General features: G+C 41.8%; 1 protein-coding gene across 3 annotated transcripts; it reads right to left on the bottom strand.

Annotated features, from left to right (window-relative positions):
• Positions 1-102: 102 nt before the first annotated feature.
• Positions 103-24605, bottom strand: eml5 (EMAP like 5). Of its 3 annotated transcripts, none has more exons than XM_088401355.1 (43): positions 24089-24605; positions 19466-19625; positions 18002-18100; positions 17630-17698; positions 14733-14918; positions 14235-14370; positions 14058-14081; positions 13559-13760; positions 13276-13413; positions 12932-13188; positions 12648-12860; positions 12418-12585; positions 11925-12031; positions 11747-11865; positions 11482-11668; positions 11285-11390; positions 10717-10810; positions 9260-9360; positions 8970-9163; positions 8716-8827; positions 8480-8607; positions 7691-7832; positions 7460-7612; positions 7263-7394; positions 7085-7173; positions 6499-6675; positions 6228-6429; positions 6031-6157; positions 5205-5283; positions 4863-4992; positions 4697-4795; positions 4513-4533; positions 4264-4437; positions 3984-4192; positions 3652-3809; positions 3466-3580; positions 3204-3392; positions 2846-3018; positions 2618-2780; positions 2431-2534; positions 2092-2245; positions 1915-2015; positions 103-1830 (listed from the first exon to the last, which is right to left on the bottom strand). In XM_088401355.1, the coding sequence occupies exons 1-43, from the start codon at positions 24283-24285 to the stop codon at positions 1794-1796; spliced, it is 5925 nt and encodes a 1974-aa protein (XP_088257481.1). In that variant the 5' UTR covers positions 24286-24605; the 3' UTR covers positions 103-1793. The 3 variants fall into 3 exon arrangements, with proteins under 3 accessions (XP_088257481.1, XP_088257482.1, XP_088257483.1); XM_088401356.1 differs by having other exon boundaries at positions 14058-14078; XM_088401357.1 differs by lacking the exon at positions 14058-14081.
• Between the last annotated feature and the right edge of the window lie 133 nt (positions 24606-24738).

Here is a 24738-nt window from a genome sequence, read left to right as displayed (position 1 = left end):
ATTATTTGGTATTGATTATGGATTATCACCATAATTTTCCTCGCAGTCAGTTAGGAAATCGTGAAGAAAATGTTTGAGTAAGAAAAAAGAGCCACCAGGAAATCTTTGTTAAATTTATTTAATAATTCAGCACCAATAGTTTGATCACATTGGTTAAATAGGTTTCTATTTGCACACATCATAACATCATACACTCACAGCTTAGAACCCATGTTCATTTTTTTATTTTTATTAAAGCGGACTTTAAGAAACATCTCACAAAAATATACAAAAAGAATATCTACAAATGATATTTACACTGGTATAAATCAAAATGTCGTTTTATATATATATACCGAGCAAAATATTTTGCTGTTTTTTTTTTCTTCCCTTTCAGATAAGACATTCCATTTAAGTATTATGTCCAATTACACAAAACGCTTATTTACACCGATGAAAATGTAACGATAATACATTGTAGCAGCGCACTGTAAAGTGAGTGAAATAGTTTAGGGGTGCATTCATTTTAGAACATCAAGTTACAGCTATTTTCTTTTCCGGGGTAAGGAGGAGAAGGGTGTTCCAGACAGATCGTCTTCCATGCACACCCGCGAACAAACACTAAACACATCTGCACTCATTAACAAGTCATGAGTGGGATTAACCAGTCAATAACAACCACCAGTACCACAACACAAGCACGGAAATGAACCATCAGGGTGACACAGTGACTGGGTCGGGTGTACAGTGCATAGTCTGCTTTGGCATGCTGACATCCAGAACATAACAGTGGATGTTACATTCAGGAGGAAGGCCACACAATTTGGAGTTACCAGTAAAAAGAAACAACACACATACAAATGACCATGTGATCCAAAATGAAAAAAAAAAAACCCCTCATAAGCATAACACGTACATTAAGGCGAATCGAGTTTGCTACAAGTATTTTTTTTTAAATGGCATTGTTAGTAAACAATAGGCCTTCAACGTTGGGATAAGATTACCGTATATTCCGGACTATAAGGCGCACCTAAAAACCTAACATTTTCTCAAAAGCCGACAGTTCACCTTATAGTCCGGTGCGCCTTGTATATGGACCAAATTCCTAGATTTAAACTGGCCCGAAGCATTGTGTCATGAAATCAATCATAAGTGGCCCGCTGAAGACTATGAATCATGAATCAAAAAGACTATGGATCATTATTTTGTGATTATAAAGTAATTTGCTGCGTCTGAAGTTGAAATAAAAAAGATAAAATGGAGAATGATTTGATTTGGATTAAAAATCGGACATGATGCATTAATGGTGCGCTTTATAGTCCGGTGCGCCTTATAGTCCGGAAAATACGGTACTCATCCCACAAAATCATCCCTTAAATCAGTGGTCACCAACATGTTTTTTAAACGCATCTGTCTTTTTTAAGTTTTAGGCTCCTTTTCTTCAATCTGTGGTAATTTGCTCTCTTGCAAGCTTCCTTTTTTTTTTTTTTTTTAACGTGGCCAAGGTGAGTGGTTTAATATCAAATGTTCCAAATGGGACCACTGCTTTAGTTAATAAGTATATATAAAATGAACTTTAAATTTCTTTAAATAATGATGTGAGTTGGTTTGAATGCACGCCACTTTTGTTCACAATTCACACCATAATGTGCACATGTGCATGCACCAAGTTTTGAGGCAGTAAGTTAGCGTCACACTTATTCCTCACGTTGGGGCCCGCCAGGCCTGCTCCTGCTTTTTTTAAAATGCAGCTTTTACGCTTGACTGGAGAGACACGGCGGGAGGCGACAGGCCAGTTGGTTAGGATGTCACTTTCAATGGGGGGCGTGGACACACCTCCACACAAAGAGGCTACAAAAGTACACATCGGACAATGTTGACATTTTATTGTTGGAGAATTAGGATTTGTTGGAGAATTAGGATTTGAAGTCATACCTTCGGTCATCTCCACCAGCGCTCACCACAAAGCGGTCTCCATTTGTGATGCGGATATTTGTCAAGTGAGCCGAATGGCCCAAAAAGCGTTTATGTTTTGCCTGAAATAAAAAAAGCCACTAGAATGTGTTATAGGTAAAATTTTAACAATGAAGAGGCAGGATTGAAGGTACTTACAAACTTCTCCGGACATGGAAAGTCAAAGAGCTTGACCATTCCAAAGTCATCACCTGTGACAACGTTAAGGCCTGAGTGGGACACGCAGGCGCAGGTGACGTCTGCTTTGTCTGTGTTCCGCGACCAGATGCCGACCACCTCGTCGCCGAGGACGCTGGACACAGTGAAGAGAGACCGCTCAGTAATCAAAAAAAAAAATTTGGCCCCATGTTGTGGAATCTTACTACGTTCCATAAAAAAAAGCACAAAAACAATAAATAGGTGAACAGGAAACAAAAATGTAAAAGGCAAATGTGTGACTAGTTAACCACAAATATTTTATCGGGATTCTTCTCTGACCTGGTCCAGGTGGCCCAGGTAATTCTGTCAATGTGGGTTTGCTCCGTGATCTGCTTCCCCGACGGCACCTCATACACCAGCCTCTTGTAAGCACCAGTGGATACCTAATTTAAAAAGTCAAAGTAGGATTATAAAGAGGGCCGGGCTCGGGACGAATAGGTTCTCCGCACTGCTGAGTGCTCCTCACTTGGATGTACATGCTGTCCGCAGAGAAGTCCATCTGCATGACGAAGCTGGGGATGTCCCGGCAACAGTTGATGCGGTTTAACTGCGGCCCGAGTGACAGGTCGTAGAAGTCGACGGCGCTTTCGCAAGAGCCGACGGCCAGGTAGCGGGAATTTGGACTGAACCTACAAGCGAGACAAAGCTCTTGACCGACTTATCACTTCCAACCTTTTTTTTCTACTGATCTCACCTAATATCCTGGATAGAGGAACGGCGGTCTCTTTTCTTGCCCCAGATTTTGAGCGACGCAACCAGCAGGATGATGAACTCTCCGTTCTTCATGCCGATGGCCACCATGTCTCCCTCAGGACTGTAACTGATGGTGCATGCCGGGTGACCTAAGTTCACCTTATTCAGCATCTTCTGTTGATCCAGAAGTCAAACAAGTGCCTTAAGAATCAATCATTATGGATTTTACAGACTGAAAATTTATGTCACCTTTTGAAAAGATAGGATGAACAGCTACAGTCGGACTCAACTTCATGTTAAATTTAAATCCAATTAAATTCGGATGGTTTGATTTTTAATTAATTTATGACAGGACTGACCTTCTCCGGAATGTCCCATAGTCGAACGGTCCCATCCTCCGCAGCAGACAGAAAGACGTCTCTACTAGGATGTGTCCCCAATCCCCAAATTGGCCCGTCCATGTGACCATTCACTAAAATATTGCATGCCGCATTCTTCTCCCCGACCTCAATGATCTCTGCGTTCCTGGTTCCAACCAGGATTTTACCCTGATAGGAAAAAAGAGGATAAAAAAATTCCAATGACGAATGGCTCTTTGCTCAAGCATTCTATTTTCCATACCTTTCCTCTGCAAACAGACCGCACACAGTCAATAACCTGTCCGGTTTCTAATCGAAAAGCTCGGCATCGTTTCAACTCCTGATCCCAGAGCTTGAGAGCTCCTCCTTCTTTTGACCTGTAAAAGCAAACAGTTCCAATAAAACTGGGCGACTTGCCAAAAAAGCAAAACAACGACGCGTAACTTACGGCCTTTCCTTGCCTCCAGTGACAATGAGGCCATCTCTCAAAGTTGTGTACATGGTGAACACGGGGCCCGTGTGAGCTTTGGCCACTATCCTTACAAGAATGTGATCTTTCCACACACATACATCTCCACTTATGGTACCTGTAAATGTTAAGTTATTCTGAAAAGAAAACAAATCTGCACTAGTCTAGTGGTCTAAGACAGCAGAGCAAGCAATGCACAAACTTCAGCAGCATTTCATTCAAGACAAATTCGATAGCAAAAGCAGCGTTTAAACACAAATACTTTCTGAAATCAACAGCGAGCCAACTTCATGCCAATTGAAGGCACTTACCGCTCCAAAAGCGACAGACAGCATGGTTTGCATTCGGGCATCCTCGATGGAGCTCAGCACTCCTTTCTTGCTGAGCAAAGCTCGCCCGGCTAGTGTCCAGAAACGCACGTGTTTGATTCCCACCGAGACAAAATGAGTGTCCGAATCTGGCCGGAACTCAGTTACGAAGATTCTCTGCGTGTGACCGATCCGACTTGCCACTTTGGCACCTAGGAGAAAAAGTCCAGATGTCATATAAGGTGAACCGAGGACAGGAAGAGGGATTTTCTCAATTTTATACCTTCCTGCCACTTCCAGATGGTAATGGTGTGTTCCGAGTCCAGGCCCACAGAGAGAAGAAGCTTGCCCGTGGCGCTAAAGCTGACGGAGCACACGCCTCCGGAATGGAAACAGCGCAGCACCGATAACGTCTGCTTGGTCATAGCGTCCCACACGTGAATCGATGGAGACGTGGCTGAGTGAGCGACAGAGCGTGATGACAATGTAGATTTGTTCTTTTCAAACCTTCAGGCATGTTTTTTACACTTACCTGACATATCACCAGTGTCACCTAAAAGGACAGAAACATTTTTATTGATTACATTAATTTTATAAGTGTGTTTTCAAAAGACACTCCCACTCTGGTTACATTTTATATTTCGGGGAATGGAAGGGTGGCTACTTCGAAAAATAGGAAAGAGGAGCGAGCTGCTGCTGACGTCTCACAAACATACCTACTTGGCCAGTTGCCACCACGTTGGGGAATTTTGGATGTTGATTGATTGTCAGGCACAGAATGTCATCGCTGTGTTCAACATAGAAACTTTGGCAGGCTGCAAGAGAATATAATGTTGTTATTCTGGCGACAGCGTCATGAAAAATAATATCGGTAAAGCCTACAGGTGGTCAAGTTGAGCACGATGCCAACCGAGGCCGTGTGGTAAATGATGTCCGCCCCCTCATTCAGGTAATGCACGTTATTGCGACAGTCATTGCCACGGTAACCGAACACCAGATCCAACACCAGGTCCTGCGGAGAAAGTCAAAGCAGGCAATCAGAAAGTCCGAAAAGTGGTTGCCATGACGACGTCGACGGCCAGCTCATAGCTGAAATCGTCATTGGGTTTAAGAGAGAGGTTATCTGAGCAGCTCACAAATCTTGAAATGAAATTACGTCACGTTAAGAGCATTTTTATTTATATATATTTATATTTATAGTGACAAAAATGAAGTCACTCTTACGTCAATGGGTCTCTTCTTTTTGCCGACATTGTTGGTCTGCAGCTTCTCGGGCAGTGGCAGGGCTCTGCTAACAGGAGGTCTGAAAAACACATGGCCGCTTATCACCGATTGCAATAATGATCCTACACAACAGTACACAAACTAGACAGCTCCCTGTACACATTTGTAAAAATTACAATTCGCTTACCTGGAACCTCTGCATGGCAGCAATAGTAAAAAAAAAAAAAAAAGAATTACTTCAAATGTTTTACATGGTACTCACTGATGCTGCTCACTGGATATGCACTTCAAAAACACCTCAGCCACTGAGGATGTAAAACAGAGAAGTCAGCACCATGTTGTAACCATGACAACCAAAGTCCATTTCAAGGACATCTGCTGCCTTGTGGAGTCTCTATGCCTACATCGTACCATTTTAGCTCTTCCAGAAAAGCAAATTTATTTTGATTGCGATAAAAACATCACATGATTTCTGTTATTTTAAGACATATTATCTTTCTGAAGCATTGTGGGTTGAATAGTTTGTTCTGTCAGAAACATATTTTTATATGATAGATTTGAGACCGGACTTATGGTAAAAAATAAATCGTCATCACCACTACTGAGGATTTATCTTGGATGCAATTTCCCCCCAAAATAAAACTTAAGCTCTTACCTGACCACACCTTGTCTTCAGATGGAATGAAAGAAGGAATGACAGAATACAAGACAGAAGAGCAGATGAGGCGCAAGTTATTTTAAAGGTCAAAGTATAGAGCTGAAGTTGTAGGTAAGAAAAGGACGTCAACAAAAGAGGACTTTTCATATTTTGAAAACTTGAAATTACCTCTCATCCACAGAAGGCTCTTTCAGTTGCAGGTGTGGTTTTACACCAGTCATGGGGCGCATGTTGGTGGATAAGGCCTTGATGGTATAGTTGATCTCATTCTCTTTTGTGACATCACTATCATAACCTGAAGAAAAGCACGATTGAGCGAGAGATACTTGCAGCCGGGAAATCTCACAAAGAAGCTGCTCTCGCACCTCCATCATCTTCACTCTCGATGTCTGACTCCTCGCTGTCACACTGTCTGAGCTCCCTGTGGGTCTCGGACTCATGGGCCCAGATCATGAGGCACGTATCCCCGCCGCCAGCCGTCACCAATAAACTGTCCTCGTGGCTCCACCGCACATTTGTAACGTGCGTGCTGTGTGCCACATACCGTTTAAACTTTGCATACTTGCCCTAGGAATGAAACATATCTCATCAACCTGCCACAGTACAGTATCCTGTGCGGCGAGCATCGTCTCTTACTTTAACGGGGTATCTGAAGAGTTTGATGTATCCTAAATCGTCTCCTGTGGCGAGCACCTTCTTTTCATGACTGAGGCAAGCGGAGGTCACCTCTGTCACCTCGCCGATCACAGGCCAGATGCCCTCGACAGACGTACCGAGGACACAGGTCCATGAACACCAGTCGACCTTCTCCACCTAAGACATACAAGTATGCATTACATCAGGGGTGTCAAACTTTTTTTTTTTCGCGGGCCGCATCATAATCATAGTTTCCCTCGGAGGGCCGTTATGATTGGTAATGTCTTCTATATACGGTGTAGGCTACAAAACAAAGTGATCAATAACGAGCTTTGAAATTAGTGACCAGTAAAAACTGTTCAAATATTTTAACAAATGGTAATCAGAATTGCAAGCAATATCTCTATTTTTTTTTTTAAAGTGAAGACAATTTGTAATTTTAGTAATGATACAAACTCTATGCAAATATCTGTCTTCGCGGGCCACATTACATGATATGGGGGGCCGTATCGGGCCCCCGGGCCTTGGGTTTGACACCTATGCATGTTCTGTTTCAGAGGCCGCCATGTTTCTTCTCCCAGTTTACCTCAGTGACCAGGATAGTCTGCCTCTTGCCTCGAGGGGCCTCGAAGAAAAACTGCTCTTTGGCACTGGTATTGACTTGAAGTAGTTTCCCTGGGAATGAAAGCACCCACGGGGGCCACCATGTTTGACAGTTATTACAAGACAGCGCAAGGGTCATTTACAGTAAATAAGATGTTTACCTCTCCTATCCCAATCCAAGTGGGTGATAGAGTTGAGGCACCCTTTGCACACTCCAACCCGTTTACTGTTCATCACATTGTAAATATCCACAAATGTATCTGCTGATGCCACCGCAAGGTACTTGCCAGAAACTGAACAGAGGGAAGAAAAAGTCACAAATTGATGTTTTTTTGTCAGTCACAAAGGAGCCACAAACCTGGAGAAAATTTAATGTCCGTGATGATGTCCTTGCGGTGATGGAAGGACACAAGGTCTTCCAAAGTATCTGCATTGACGATGAGAAAGCTGCCGTCGTTGAGACCCACCGCCAAGGCTTTGCCGTCAGGGGAGAAGCAGCAACAGCGGCCACCTGTGAAGGGTGTTTGTTAATGACCTGGGACCGATGCACGATTTATCGGGTTGTGACGAAAAAGAGGAACTACTTCACCTTTCCTGAGCTTGCGCACTGCCAACATGCAGTGACTGGGGGAGAGGTCCCATATACGCAGTGTTCTGTCATCACTGACAGTAGCACACAAGGGGAGATGGGGATGGGTGGCGAGACCCCAGACTTCACCTTCCATGTGACCCTGCATAACAAAACATAACACTTAAATATTTTCAGGTGTATAGTATGAGACAAACGGTGAGGTTCAATAAAGGAAAGGCTTCAAACTACCTGAAAGAATGCTACGCTAAATCAATTCTGACAAAGGAAGACCTTTACCCTGATTGATTGATCCCATCAGCCAGAATACAGTCGTAATTGTAAAGCATTTAAAACGAGCGATCAATACCACTCCGAAAACCTAAAGACAACGGGGCCCTCACTCGGAGACAAAGCCGAGCCACTTCGGAATATTAACGATCGAGTCTTTATAGCTACGATTTATTTTCGTCAATAGGAATCCCCTTGGGCTGTGTAAAATACCGCCGGCAGCACGGTAACATGGAAGGATTTTTTTTTTTAGCTTTGTATGCGTGAACCCGAATAACAATACAGCCATTGCTGCCTCTGGACATTGTGATTTCCTGGGAATGTTGTACAAGTGATTTGGAATTGTAAACACGTGAAGAGATTTATTTTTTAAAAAGTGTTGCATATTGATATTACAGTAAATGGTTCTTCCCCTGTTTGATGATTTTTTTTAAATTATTGTGATAATTACTCTGATGTTATTTCAGAAGTGTGTTTCGAACAAATAGCTAGCTGCATTATATCGCTTTGCCATCTCACCTGGACCAGCAGAGTAATGGGCCCACTTTTGTCCACCTCCAAAATCTCTCCATTCTTCGTTCCCACAAGAATGTGGCCGTGGCCCAGAGAAATGGCACGTATGGATGGGTTGTCTTCCAGAAGCAAGCCTGCGGAATTGAAAAGTCACGCTAGACCACGAGAAGAATTCCTTTCGGCTAAACCCATTGAATGTACTCAGTGTGTTTGGAGAGAATGGATACCAATGATCATATTACCCTTGGAGCCTGGAGCTAGTACCGCCCTCTTGATGGCATAGGTCTTGAGGCATCTTTCAAATGTGTCATCCCAGAGTGCAACTATACCATCCTTCCCTCCGGTCACGAATCCCTGCAGAGATTGTGTAATGACATATTCAAAGCTGAATGAACATGTCAGTAGTAGACATCAAATTAATATCACAGCGCACCCCCTAGGAAGATTATTAATGGCCGGTTGATTATTTGAAATTGCTCTAATGTGCAGTTATTACCTTTTCCAGAGCGTGCATGCTGAAGACAGGGCCGTCGTGGGCTTTGACGGTCTTCATCAAGAACATATCCCTCCAGATGCAAATATCACCCGTGCACGTGCCCGAGAAGACCATCTCCTCCGACCAACCGTAGGCAGCGCACATCATCGTCTCCGTCTTGCCCATGCTCCCTTTGCGCCCAATTAGTCCACCACCTGAGAGAGCGAGCGTAGACGTTGTAAGATGGATCGCTCGGAAGACAGATTTCAGCTCGTTATCATGGCCGCTTGTCAGCATTAATAAACTCTTACCAGCTTTGTGCCAAAACTTCATATGTTTTACACCGGCGGTGATGAGCTTGTCAGGTAGGTAGGGATTTATTTTCACTACAAAGATCTTGTCTTTGCTTCCACTGAAAACAGAACATGGTTTATAATTAATGAAGCCAACTGGATGTGTTCCGAATTTTACATTGTACATAAAATGTGCTCTTCCTGTGCCCTCCTTCAGATTTATGCAAATTACTCCTTTAATTTTGTGTAATCCTGTTGATGAACATGGCAGTAAAATTAAACGGGGTGCACACATTTCATTTCAAAACTTTCAACTAATTTATATCCTTATTTATATATAGAGACAATTATTAGCTCATCTCCACATCTCAAATGTTTCGATATTTTGATGCTACAAAAATTTACAATTAATTTTGCAGGACACATAAATAAAATTATATATCAGTGATAAGTAGTTACTCTTAATCTATCAATTTGTTTTATATAATGTGATGAAGTCATTAAATAATAATGTGATTTTACATTTATATGGTTTGAGTAATCCTTATGTAGCCCTTGACAAAATTGAGTTTGACAAATCTACTTAAATTGCCCATGGGGGTGACAACAAGGCAGTCTATAAAACTCGATGGATAGATTAATAGAATCCATTTTTGTTTTATGATGAAGTTAAACTACAATTTATTTAATCGATTTTTGCCATTCCTTGCCCATGTTCTTCATGGTATACCCTGAAGCCTCATCCTCCCACACCCACTCTTTGTCTCCCATCTGAAGACTACTCTCAGGCCCTTTTCCTCACCATTGCATTGCACAGCCTCCACCAAGGTCTGCAAAGCAGATTAGTGGTGCTCCAAGCTGTCTCTGCACTTTGAGTTGCAAACAACATGCAATGCTCCAAACCCGTCAGGGTCAGTTTAAATTGAGTTGAGAATAAATATGAACATCAAGTGGGCTGAGCAACAAATAAAAAAAAGAAGAAGAAAAAAAAAAAAGATATTTCAAGATGTTTTTCCAGTAAAACATTTCCCGCACTGTGGTTATGTAATTGCTATTGGGACAAATTATCACTTTTGCAAAACGTTTTAGTAGCATCACGGAAATATGAAAATAAAATAAAATCTGACATATCACGCACTCGAGAAGATGAGCACTGAAAGTAATTCTCATTCATTATGGATACAGCTGGAGCCTCGGGGCATACTCAAACTATTCAAACCTTGGCAGGCTTAAGTGTCGCAGTGGAGCAGCCCCTTAATCTAAAAGGCAATTCCCTTTCTCCCCTTCTGCGAACCATGAATCACACTGTCATCCATGCATTTCCTAAATGGCTCCAATTGAATCCACATTTATTCATGTCCATATTTAAAGAGAGAAGCTCTAATAATCTTTAAAATGAACACAAAGCACTGTCAGAGCTCTTTCTGTTTCCGGATTGCGGCATCATTGTAAACAATGTCAGGACCATCACTCACCACATAGCTGAGAGCTTTTCCCCTTTTCTCCAGTCCCAAAGCACAATGGTGTGATTGTCATCCAAGCCCACTGAGGCCAGGCGCTTGCCATCCGCTGTGGAGTGGAAATCAAGACATAAATCAAGGCAGTGTTAAAATGTCCACCTTGTTAGCAGGATATAGAAAACCTGGTGGCACTCAAGAGAGGGGATTGATTCCAGTAAACAGTTTGCTTGCTAATACATTCAAATTGCTAAATGATGCTCTTCCATCCACTTAATAAATGCTAACATTAGGAAAAAAAATGTCTACCCTGTTAGCAAGCAGACATATTTTGTTGTTTGTGCGTACACATTGATTGGTTAATTAATTTGTATTTTTAAAAAAGGTGTGGACGCTTGATTGACATGCATGCATTCCTAACAGCATAGCATAACATAACATAACATAACATAACATAACATAACATAACATAACATAACTTATACCGACTTAATATCCAGCCATCTACCAAAGCGCTTATCCTTACGAGGGCGTACAGGATCTTAAATTTCATGGAAACAAATATTTTGGGGCAGTGATTCATTACCTGAAAAGTCCAAAGAGCACACTCCAAGCTGATGAAAACCTTTCAACACAGACATCGGTTTCAATGTTTCTGTGTCCCATATATGGATGCAGGAATCTCGACCAACCTGGACAAGCATAAATCATCAATTGAAGTTTCTCTGTTGAATTTGAAAGTACAGACTAGAGAACAAACAATGCAATCGTCTCTCTGCATACCTGGCCTGTTGCTACAAAATCCTTGAGGGGATGGATGGCCAGACAGAGAATATCGTCATCGTGGCCCATGTAGAACCTTTGGGTGTTCTGCTGTCTGTTGTACACGATCCCAACAGCGGCCACATGGTAGACAATTTCACCGGTCTGGGTATAGAATAAATTACTTCTGCAATCATAGCCCCTGTAGCTGTGGAAATAAAAATAAATTCACATTTTAGATAAAACCAATTTGTTTCTAATTGGTCATATTAAAGTGAAAGCTCACCCATGAATAAAGTGCAGCTTCAATCCACTCCCAGGCGCTCTCTCTCTCTTCTTCAACGCGATTGCTCGATCTTTCTCTTTGCACTGCTCTTTGAGCTGAGGTAGGTCTTCTTTATAAACCTGAAACGGGAGCACGTGTGCTTAATCCAGAATGGATGGGGTCGGAGTTCATTACAAACCTGTCTTCTATACGTAAGCTGAGTCTCCTGCTCGATTTCCGAGTCCATCTCAGGCACATCTGACTGATCAGAGTCTGACTCTTCGCTGTTGGAGTCTGCTAAAGTCTCTAAAATGGAAACATAGTTTGAGTATACCTCACTGGTAAAAAAAATCAAAACTGTGCTATTTGAATAAACGTGAAAAGCCATCATATTAAGCAGAAAGCTGTTTCAGGATGCTGATGCTGCACACTGATGCTCAGCCAAGTAATGGCAATAAACTGGACTTGGAGTGAAGAAAAGCTTCTCACAAGGTCCATTAAGAAAATGAAAAGCAAAGACACTCAGGGTGTGTTTTAATTATAGAGAGCTCAGCTGCACTCTGTCTGTGGAAAAATAATGACTTGGCGATGACAATGCAATTATACAATCCAACTCTCATTCATATTGAATGGATGTGTTTAAATGTTATGGAATGGTGAAGAATTGTGGAAGAGTCGGACCTTCCTCTCACCTTGTGGTGCAATATGCAGAACTTCTTTGGACTTTCTCTCTGGAACAAACTTCCATTGGAAGACCGAGTGATCCGCTCCACCAATGCTTATCACCCACTGGTAGTCATGTGACCATCTTACATTGGTAATATGAGCCGAGTGACCTAAATATTTTTTACATTTTGCACCTAAAATGAAAAATAGAACATGAATTCAACAAGCCGATATGAATGACAGACGTTTTTGTTACCTTTTTTTATACACGGGTATCGTAGAAGTTTGACTAATCCGTAGTCATCGGCTGTTACTAAGACTTGATTGTTGAAGTTAGCATCCACTGAGTTAATATCATTGACAGAAGAATATTTGGGCCAGATTCCGTTAACCTCAGGGCCCAGCACACATGTCCATGATGCCCACTGAACCAGCTTTAGCTCCTCCCTATTGGTCACCTCCTTACCACCTGAAGAAAAGACACAAATATTATACCACGAGACAGAAATAAACTTTGCCGCTTGACTAAGGAAGACACACTTGGCATCCTATAGAAGAGCCTCCTGCCGCTGCCATCGTTTGACTGGAGGAACTTGCTGTCCGTAGACCAGTCCATGTGCGTGATGAAGCTGTTGGAGCCAATGCACTCTCCTACTTTCTTGTACCTCTGCACAACACCATAAATGTCCACTGAGTTGTCATTGGAGCCGACAGCTAAATGGGCACCATCGGGGGAATACTTCAGCTCATGGATAGCTTCCTTCCTGTCCTTGATGTGGACCACTTCTGTCATATCTCTGTAGGGCCATAAAAAAACCTTCAATAAAGCCTAAATGGTCAGACATAAAAAATTGACAGAGTCTTTTATTGAATTGTATACTTGCCTGACTCTGAGAACGGTGAACGAGCCATCCTTCATTCCCAAGGCTAAATGAATGCCATCAGTGCTGACAGCTGCACAGCGGATCGGCTCCTCCATGTTGCAGCGAGCTATTAATGCATGATCGATAAGGCTCCAGATCCTTGTGGAGGAGCAAAAAAAAAAAAATTAACTAAACAACTCTAGCATAATTAATTATGCACTGATGTTATAGACCTAAATTATTAACTGTGGGTTTGTGCAGACTATTGATACAGACTATTGATACGTATAATATTACAAGTCACCTGACTGAGCGGTCGTCACTGCCTGTCATAGCAAGAGGCTTGGTGGGGTGCACGGCCAACGCCCACAGCTCGCCCTCACAGTGACCCTGCATGATAAGGAAAGGCTTGTTGCGGTCGTGGACCACCACCTCGAAGATCTCACTATCTTGCGTGCCCACCAGGATGTGGTCTCCCCGCCAGCAAACACTACGGACAGACAGCCCTACACACACACGGTGAAAATATCAATACCATACAGTCCAAGTATTTTTTTGCATTAAGGGACACCACATGGAAGACAGGATTTGTAATTAGCCATCAGTAGGTGGTTAATTACTAAGAACAGAAATACATGGTGGCATGTTGCCAAGCTAATAAGCTGCTGACGTAGATGAGGGAGCATATGCGGTATGTGTTTGATATCTAAAAAAATGTCGTAAAACAAATTCACTAAGCACAAGAGAACAATATGGGGAAAGCTACAAACAAGACGGTTATTAAATCCGCCCTCATTACCCACCTCTGCTATTTTCACTTCTAGCTACTGTTATCCAAGATACACAAAATAAAGCAAATGGAAGAAAAAAGAAAGGGCGTATTAGTAGGAAGAACAAAAAACAGAATGACTTAAGCAGCATGGTGAGGTGAACCTAATTTACCCTGTAACCTTTACTGAGTGAAGGCTATTTGACATCACCTTTATATCCTTGCTCCGTTTCCCTGAGATCAATGACAGTAATTGGTTTGAAGTTGAGATCCCACAGGCGGACGCAACCATCTCGTCCCCCGGTGGCAAAACCCTCTTCGCAAGCGTTCATGCTGAAAATCCCTGACTGGAGGAAATGACAGGCTGTTAGTGTACGAGAAATGAGCTATGACAGAAACAAGGGCGGCTGGTTGCCTTTGCAGCAACACACCTCGTTACTACGGCTTTTAGTTGTTTGCCTTTATGATTGCATAGCAATTATGTTGCACCCCCAGTAAAATATTTGGTGGTACAAAAAAATAGTTATTATCCCCTCCCCCACATTCCCTAACAAAGCTGTTGATCCCATAGATATAATTTAATCCTACGCAGCAAAAGACTGATCCTTCACTATTGAGCAGAATCAAGCAAGCATGTGTATTTCCACTTATGCTGTGTATTTGAATTTATTTTCTCTGCCTCTTCTATTGTTATTTAGTTTCAACGTACCCCATGTGCCCCTTGCACAGTCCTCATCAGATTGATCCCTTTCCACACATAGATGTCGCCGTTCAAGGCACCGGAATACGTGACCTCATCCTTGGCGCAAGCCAGGCACAGGATGGTTTGGAGATCCCCAGTCTTGCCGAAAACTCCACGTTTGGGCGTGAGAGCGTTGCCGCATAAGCTCCAGAACTGTACACACGGAAAAGAGTGAAAGGTGGCAGCGGCTAATAATCCTTCCCGTAATCCTGTTGTGACACAGCAAGTGGACAATAACTGAGTGTTTGGGTACAAGGGAAAACGAGCAAATCAGAAAATCAGCATGGTTTGACTCACACGTGCACACCACCGTGAAAGAACACACGTTGGTGTTCTAACTATCTGATCAACATGCACAGACACAGGCGCACTCTCCCAGACACCAGCGTGCTCATTATTTATAAGTGAGGTCATTGAGATGCATGGGCGAAGCCTCGTCTGAGGGCTAAATCCATCAAAGAGAGGCGGTGAGAGCTAAAAGGGAGGCGCTCTGTCTGCATCGAGATAAGATCGAAATGAGCTTCTCAAATGCTGAGACACGACTGGCGGCACGGGGGGACACACTCATCACCAGCAGGCTAATATTGATCCATGTGGCGGTTTATTAATAGTCTAGGGACGTTTAACTGGGTGACAAATCGACTTGATGAAAAGAACCTGACATGCGGAAAATCACAATTTGCCTCCTGAATGATAAAGATGTCATGTTAACAAGGGGCAACAAAGTAGGAGAAGCTCTGAAGAAGGTGGGATGGGGTTGTACTCCTGCACGCGACATGGGTTGCAAGGATGGATGCAGCGTGACTGCACAGCCCTCGCTGCCCACAACCGATAAGGCAGCGAGAGTCGGGCAGTAGCTAATCCCTTTGCTATTTGAATTGCTGAGTGGAGACGAAGAGGGGTTACCATGAGGACGGCGACAGAAGCAGGAAATTCAGTGGGGCAATGTGGGAAAGTGGGAATGAGTGGTGGCGAAAAAAAAATCTGCTGCTGTGCTAAAACAATTCATTTCTACTAAACAATTTAAGAATATTTATTTATGGCAACATTAGACTGCTTTACAATCTAAGACAATGTTCTTATTGTAATTACCGTATTTTCCGGACTATAAGGCGCACCAGACGATAAGGCGCACCTTCAATGAATGGCCCATTTTAAAACTTTGTCCATATATATGGTGCACCGGACTATAAGGCGCACCATTAATGCAATCACAATATAATAACTTGAAATACAATAACAATATATCAATAATGTTAATATCACACGACACACAAAATAAACATGTAAAGCTTACTTTAATAAGTACAAAACAAAACAGTCAGATAGATCAGTAAACTTTAAAAGTTAAATTTCCAACCATCCATCATTCTCCATTTGGTCCATATATAAGGCGCACCGGACTATAAGGCGCACGGTCGGCTTTTGAGAAAATTTGAGGTTTTTAGGTGCGCCTTATAGTCCGGAAAATACGGTACCATGGAGGGGAATGCACTTCAGCAGCGGGGCCACCTTCTTTCTGTCACACTACAGTAACCCTGAGCCATGTCAAAGTGTTAAGTGCTACGCTAGCGAGGGTCAGCAAAGAGCACTCGGAAAGAGTAGATGAGCGTTGCTGCAAGGTAGTTTTCGCACAGTTCTTGTCCATCCGCATTGAGTCAAACTCAATCCTGTGGCGATTCACATCGGTGCTATGAAAACACTTCATTTCCAAGACTATTTTGACATCTCAATGTCTCTTGCAATTCAGTTTTATATAATTACTACCTAAATTATTTATTTTACAATACTGAGTTCCCATCAGTCAAGTCTTTTATATAATTCCATCAAGTCACACAATAAAATTGGATTCAAGGCTGTCTACGAGTTATTGATTGAACAATGTTAATTATTCTGGCTGCAGTTTACTGTGGTATAGTTAATTATGCTAAGATAAATAATAATTTAATTAATTTAATTAATTCCTACTCCTTTTCGAACAGTGATGTATATTGTTTGTTTTTATTGTTTTTTATTTTTTTAAATCACGTTCGAAATAAAGATTCATTCATTCATTCTCCTCATCCATGTCTTCTAAAGAGAGTATTGTTTTGTTTATAAATTTTTTGGGAGGTTCAACCTTGAGATATTTTGACCAAACCAACACACACAAAAAGGCTAAACAATAGGCTCCGTGTGTGTCTGTAAAAACGAGTAGGTTGTCCACAGCCCTGGTATCTGTCACAGAAGTTGTGTTTCCCTCAGCCTACGAGTGAGTGGATTACTGCCAGTAAATCTCCTGGATGCTCTGAGTGCTATAATCACTGAGCAAACGCAGGGCCAGGGAGCAGATGTCACATGGTCTGCAGGGTAAAGGCTGGGGAATTATATGGGACAATTGCTGGATTGCCTTGCCATGGGGAAACCAGTGTAGAGGGAGGAAGGAGGAGGGAGAGGACTAAGCTGGCATTGTGAAGAGGAGGGGGGGTAGCCGGCGGAGGTTTCTGTGCCATGGCAGTAGTCGGAAGAGTTCAAAGCAGATGAGATTGAGATGAGGGATGTTAGACTTAACATATGCAGTAGGTCAAATGCAGCACATTTATATTTCTGGTATAGTAGAAGTGGCGAACATTGTCATTCCAATGCCCATATTGATATTTTAATTGGCTTTATCGTTTTGGCAGGATGCTAGAGCAGCTGCAGCTTGTATTTTGGATAGCTGTGAAAAGCGCAATGAGCATCATCCAAAGACAACATTGTTTTCTTTCGACATTGCTGCAAATTTGAGTGAGTCATCTGAGAGATCTAGATGGAGCCCAAATCGACATTAAACTCGCATTGTGATGCAAAAAAAAAAATGCGGTAAGCTCACGGAGCATCTTTACCTTGATGTGTTTGACTCCGCAGCTTACGAGCTTGTTGGGCTGGTACAAATCCCAGGATATGTCAAATATCTGCAGGGGAGGAGGAGGCGATAGACACATCAGAGATGGGCTCTCAACATGACACATATTGAACGCTGATTCTTATTTTGCAGCTATGCTTGTCAGATTTGAAGCGGATAAATGAAAGGCGAGAGTTTGAGTGGACTGTGTTCGACTATGTGGGTTGTATTCAAAAACAACAGCAGTGTCATCATCACCATTTGAAAAAAAATCCTTTTGATTAGCTAAAAAAAGCTCTGCAAAGCTCACAATCAAGAGGCGGAAGTTTCTCAATTTCACAAATGATGGTGTTGGTGGAACTAATTTATTTACCCTATCTGTATGACCCGGCGCCGCAGCCAGAACCTTCCCTCTCCTCCAGTCCCACACGCAGATTGTGTTTTTAGAGTCCAAACCAACGGACACCAAGCACTGCAGACAGAAATACACATCACATAAAATAAACGCGTTACAGTTTGTGATCCAAAGCTGCTTCGGCTCGGTTACCTCCACTCTGGCATGGCAGGCCACAATAAAAAAGGCGAATAATAATAATGGCTAACAGAGCAGAGCAGAACAGTTGTCCGGCCTTTGGCGTTTCCAGTGAGCTCATTGGAGTGTTTTTTTTGCTGGAGGAGTCTCCTATAGTGAACCGAGTGAGTAGGCAGGAGCAGCCGAGCAGAAGTGAACATAGCCGCTCTTATGGAAATACACTCCGCTGCCTGCTTTGCATGGCCGGGGATGTCCATTTCGATCCACTAACAATATTTCAACCATTTTCTTAAAACATGTGCCGTGTAATTCCAAACACAATCACACCATTTTCAAAAAACTATTTTCCAGCAAGGCTCCAGGGTGAAGAGTTTACTGGTGGCTCCAGAAATATCACAACAACCATTTCATGTTTCCTCTGGTTAGCGCCACACTGAGAAGACGTCTGTCCACATTTTTTAATTGCTTTTATATTTGGACCGGCTAATCGCGACGCCGGTTCCCTCGGGATGGTCTTGACTTCTTTTGAATACCGAGCGATGAATAAAAGGACCTCACCGGGAAGCGACGCAGCTTCCTCCTGCTTTAAATACTGTCACTTTATATCTAAATCCACAGCTAGTTAGCCATGCAGGAAAAGAACATGGGGTTATTTCTCACGGCAAAATGCAGGAGGTAGAACTTGATGACAAGCGTTTGCATGAGAGACATGCAGAGGTAAAAATCATGAAATTGTTTCCTAGGGCGTAAAAGACTTTTATTTCTCAATCGTTTTTTTTATGTTAAATCAATGTTCTAGCAGAGTCTATCATTTTTTGGTCTTCATGTAATTACACTTGTCATTGTCTCATAATTGTAACATGCCTGAGTGCAGCTTTGCAGACAAAACTGCAGTCGTAATCACTGTCATTTAAACTGAGTTGTGATTCGTCCTTCAACAAAGATTATCTGCGCTCAGCCGTTTTGACACTCTGACAACATACCGTAGCAAAAAAAAAATGGGCACGGTCCTCTGCCAAGGTTAAAAACATTTGGCATCTATTCAAATTAAGAAATTGACAGAAAAAAAATCAAGTCTAGAGACAAACATCTTCAATTTCGCCTTCTGATCTGCATTAAATCTAGATTAAATTTATTTTGACACAACTATATGCACATAGGTAGGCAAAAGCACTTTAAATAAATCAAATTTAATTTTTGTCCATTATAAGCTGCCTAATAAATCTATCATATAGAAAACGGATGGCCAAATCCAAGTGAGATCTCACTTTGTATATTCATGTCATAATTATTTCCCAACCGTACCTGTCCTTCAAGGTCAAAGGCCAAGCAGGCAACGCCATGACTGTGGGCATCTTTGAGGATGGACACCGTCTGCACAGTGTAGGAGTCCCACACGCAGATGTACGGCTCCTTGCCCACCTGCCCCGTGGCCACCAACACACGCTCGGGATGTAGAGCTAAACTGTAAAGAAATCGGGAGAAAAGAAAAGAAAACATTTTATTAGCAAAGCCATTTTGCGTGCTTGTTGTTTGTCTGTGTGTGCTGTGAGCAAGCGAGAGACGGATTCACCTTCCAGCGGAAACTACTGTGATGAGATGAACACATTAAAGCCGTGTTGGGGCTGAATGGCGAAGGAGAGGGGCAGCTTGATGAGGTGACATGGATGACTTAACACAAATGTGCATGTACGAACACACACACACGCACACACATACATACATAACCTAGTTTAATGTGTGCCTGCAGGATGTTCAAAGGGACTGCCGAGAAGCAGTCACTTTCAGTCTCATGAATCATATCGTCTCATTTGTTAAAACAGCGCTTAAAAAAAAATCTTGGGCCACCATTATACTATCCTATTAGCAATTATCCTTAAAATGACATGAAATTATTGGCAATTTTATGTTCTAATTTCTGATCATAAAATGGCCACAAAAGAGCAGCCAATACCAGTATCGACTTTCGTCGCAAGTGCCGATACCTTGAAATAAGGCTAGCCCATCCCTTGTAATTTTAATGGGGAAATCATTGACATTATTGGATCAAAAAAGAAAATCAATGTAAAGTACGGACAGACCAGAGAATTTAAATGGAAAATAATTGAATATAATCACTATTATTTTATTTATGTATATTTTTACTCTTCACATGCAAGGGAAGGAACCGGGATGCACTTTAGCCGATAACAAACAGTTCTTCCTAAAGAGTCAATATCGGTTTACATGAAGTGGTCAAAACAAAAAAGCACACACAATAAAGAGAATTACAGGAATTGCATAGTTAACCGAATACTTAACTAGTCTTCCAAACATATAGCTTATTCTCAGCTAGTTTGATGCTAACACAATTTAAAATGCCACAGTGACAGCAGTGCGGCTTCACTTTCAACTCAGTGACGGTTGATGACTTTTTGCACAGTGCTTTGCTGTCCAACAAACTGAACAATCACATTCACCTAGCCAATTTTATCCAGGGGGGGGGCGGGGGGGGGGGGGGGTGTTTCCTCGTGGAACCAGGCATATGCTCTTACATAATTGTCCCACAGCCGCCAACTTGAAGCACTCCTGGTCTACAGCTGAGCAACAGCATGCTGCATAAAGCTTTCTCACCATCCAGCCATCCGCCCGCCCGCCCCACCCAACCTTTTAGCAGCCGCCGGTCACGTTCCAGATTCACTGGGCAATTCATCCTTTTGCTTTCTTCCTCGTGGCCTGTATCCATTGTAATCAGAATGACTGTTTAGCCAAGAGCCCTACAGAATGTTTAGAATTTAGGAACAGACCTGACAGGATGTAGAAGGAAGAACAGCTGACGAGGTAGATAGTCAGTACAAAGCAGCTCAAGATTATTTTTTTTTTATATCTTTACTGAACCTACTCTTGCGCTTTATCGTTCACATCATGAGCTATTTTTAATTCCACTTTTGTTTGATTTACTATTCTATTAAAAGAGGTGGAACATTCCAAAGAGGTTAAAGCCGGGTGAGATGATGCGATTTGATCTATCACCCAGCACTTCTTGTTCTTTACTTCTTTGTGGAACCTCTCAACCCACCTGGCATAGTTTCTCAGCTCACTTCTTTATAAAATTACATAATCAGAGCCACGCTGCTAAAAATAAGATTCAGACACCGAGACAAATGACTGGAACAATAAGATGCGGTAAAATCAGGGAAAGGTGAGCACACAACCTGAGGAGTCTCTGAAAGAAGAAATCCAGTTTTGATTAATTTCCTTGCAAATGTATTTGCAAGAAAAAAATAGCGCACTAACGGAAGCTTTGTGATTTAGCGCATCATTCTCACTTCAGCAGAATAACGAACATAAGCAACTCGTCATGTCGCCTTTGCTATTTTATTTTATTGGAAAATATAAACACAGTGGAAATGTAACATATTATTTTAATATATTTTAAAATTTAATGGCAATGGTTATTATTTTTTAAGAGGCAAATGGCTTCTAAACAAAAGAGCAGCATCCTTCCCTTCAACCTTAAAAGTTACAAAGTACGTTAGGATAAACTCACAAGAAAATAGCACCTTTAATTACATGCAAATGCATTCCTTTGCCCCCAAACATGAGACTACTCATGTCCCTACTGTCCATAGAACAGCTTGAAGCGGAAAATGCTCTGAAGCTCTGATTTACTTTGTTTGCTGCAGCTACTTTGCATATGCATATAAATCTTGCATCAATAAAACCTCCAGGATTACACTACAGTTGTGCACAGAAAGGTGATTCTGAGCCCGAGAGGCATATGGCACAATCAATCACCCAGACATTTATTTATTGATCCACTTTAGGACAACACTGTCACTTTGAGACATCCAACACAAATGAAAGCAAAACACTGAGTCACATTCTCCAGCAATGTTTGGCTTTGTCTGCTTTTGCCTTCATGTGATTTTAAAAGGAGGTCAGGATTAAACCATTTCTGGGGATATGTATGGGATTTTTCCACATTTTAATCCATCTGCCCACCAAACTTCATCTGAGACACCTGCCTGTGCACTAGGTACTTAGTAAAACTAAAAACAGAGAGAAGGAGATTAAAATAAAAATATATAAGTAGGAGTTAAAACCAGTAGGAGAAAACTCATTGATCCGGAGACAACTAAATAAACAAAAGACTAAAAGAGAAATGCTTGATTTGGTATTTTAGGGTGGGGTCATCTAAAAACACATGAGCGATAATAAAATAAAATAAAATAAAATAAAATAAAATAAAATTAAATTAAATTAAATTAAATTAAATTAAATTAAATTAAATTAAATTAAATAGAGACCATGAAAGCAAGGGAAGAGATTCGTAAACAACACTAAATTGTTCAGGGCAAAACGAAACTTTTAGTTTCCCATCCACCAATAAAAGAAGATATATATATTTTTTTGCCTGCAAAGAAAAGTTTGATGAATGTCGTTTTTGTTTCCCAGAGTCCGAGTCCTTGACACACTTGTTTTGGCATTGTTATATTGTGTCCTCCTTTTAGAAGGATGTTGAAAAAAAACTTCAGGAGATTGATTTACATCTAAAACTGTCATTTTTGTGATGCTTGGGGATTTTAAATGCTGAAATGATGTTGTAAACTTATGTATACGAGGTAATATAAAGAAACTTTTATTTTCCCAGTTCAACATGTTTGCTTCTACCGCCGCTGCAAATTCACACATTTCACTCAGTCACCACCCGTGTGAGTTCCTTCGCCCACAAGGCAGCAAGCGTTTGGTATCACTATAGTCCAATGAATAATGGAGCAGGAGCCCAGCTGAGGAACGACAGAGTACAGTATATAGTGCTAGTTATCTCCAGGCCAACACGCACGCACATCAACACGAGCACTGGAGCGTTGGACACATGTTATTGTCGTGCGGCATGCTGGGAAAGCCGCAAATATCATCAGGGAGCATTATCTTCATTTGATCAAAAAGCAGGTGCCTCAATGTTTGACAACATACTCGGAGTTTGTGGAAGACAAATGCAGGCCCTTTTTCTCATGGGCTCGCTTCAGTTTTTATGCAATCCATTGACAGCTATAAAGCCGTAAATCAAAAAATTATGCAATGATTGGATGTTTATTGTTAATCATTATATATGAGTATTTTGGGGCGAGTGCTTGTTTATGTTTTTATTGTTTTTAAACAGCCCCTCTTAGGGTTTTATTGAAATTCATTTTCACTGACCACACCCAAGTCTCATTGATGACATAATGGCTAAAATGAATGCAAAGGCCTTACCCTAGATGGATGAACAATGGTGAATTAATAAGCTTATGGCAACTGACTGTTTGCCAGCCAATCGCAAACTGCTTTTCCTTTTTTTGTTCAGGGTAATCAAGGGGAGACCGTGCAAACTCAACAAAAGAAAAAAAACGGTGTCAAACCCTCAACCTATCGAACCACTTTGCTACCATGTGGATAATGTGTGTTATAAGTTCACAATGACTTTTGGACAAAGTGGATGGAAAATACAATTGAATTGAACAAGCTTACAAGTTCAATTGATTGATAGACATCTACATATAGATAAGCTACTGTAGATTCCGGGTGTTCTGAAAGTCAAATTAAAACATCTGACAATTGCTTTAGATGAAATGGTGAGAAAATTGAAAGAGCAAATTCTTCACAATTAAATTTAAATATTACTCATATATAAAATATTCAAATTCCATGCATTTATTTTGCTTAACCAATACATCCTCTTAAAAGCAGGAAAATTATTTAACAGATCCAGCTATATTTGATGGAATCATCCAGAAAGATTTTGACAGATGATTATAGAGGATGCTGTGCTTAAGTGTCCTTGAGCAAAATCATCGGAGCCCCCCACCCATTCACGCGCACGTTACTATTTGCACCTTCGCATTACGCAAGGTGACGCCAGCTTTTTTCATGCAAAAAGCAACTCTTTCATGAAATGCACTCTACCTGATAATGTCATCGTTGTGGCCCAGGTAGAATTTCTGCTTGTGCTCTCGGGTGTTGTACACCACTCCCACGCCGGCCACGAAGTAGACGATCTCCTTGGCGGCTGTGTAGTAGAGGTTGTTGCGGCACTGGTGTCCCCGGTATCCGTAGACCCACTCCAGTCTCAGGTGGCAGTTTGGAGCAGTCCTGTCAGCCATATCCGCACTTGGTCTCGGTTTCTGTCACGTAGGAGATTCTCAGTGGCATTCACCGAGGAGGATTTAATTTAAGTCCGTGGCTCCCATCAGTTCCCCGGCGTTTTTCACCAGTCCGGGGCGAGCGTAAAATGTGCCATTTTTGCAGGTTGCAATAATCCTTCACACTGGGTGCAACCACTCTTTGGCTATTCGAGAAGCAGTTTAGGAAGCCGAGTTTGTGAGAGTGGGAGTGGGAGCATACTTGTTCGGCTCCGTGTCGCGATCCTCGTCATCCACACAGGTCAAAGCTCCTGTCAAATCCTTTTCCAACAAAGATGGAGCTGCGCTGTTATTCCACAAGCTCCGCCTGTAGAGAAAACGGACAAGCTTCTTGTCCAATCAGGATCTGTCAATCGTTCAAGAGACAAACAAGAAGCATGCAAGGACAACGCTATTTGCATCCTATTTGTTATT

Source organism: Syngnathus floridae, chromosome 16 (assembly GCF_059516105.1).
Source record: "Syngnathus floridae isolate MCC-2025c chromosome 16, RoL_Sflo_1.0, whole genome shotgun sequence".
Lineage (NCBI taxonomy): Eukaryota > Metazoa > Chordata > Actinopteri > Syngnathiformes > Syngnathidae > Syngnathus > Syngnathus floridae.
This window is presented reverse-complemented; position numbering and strand designations above follow the sequence as displayed.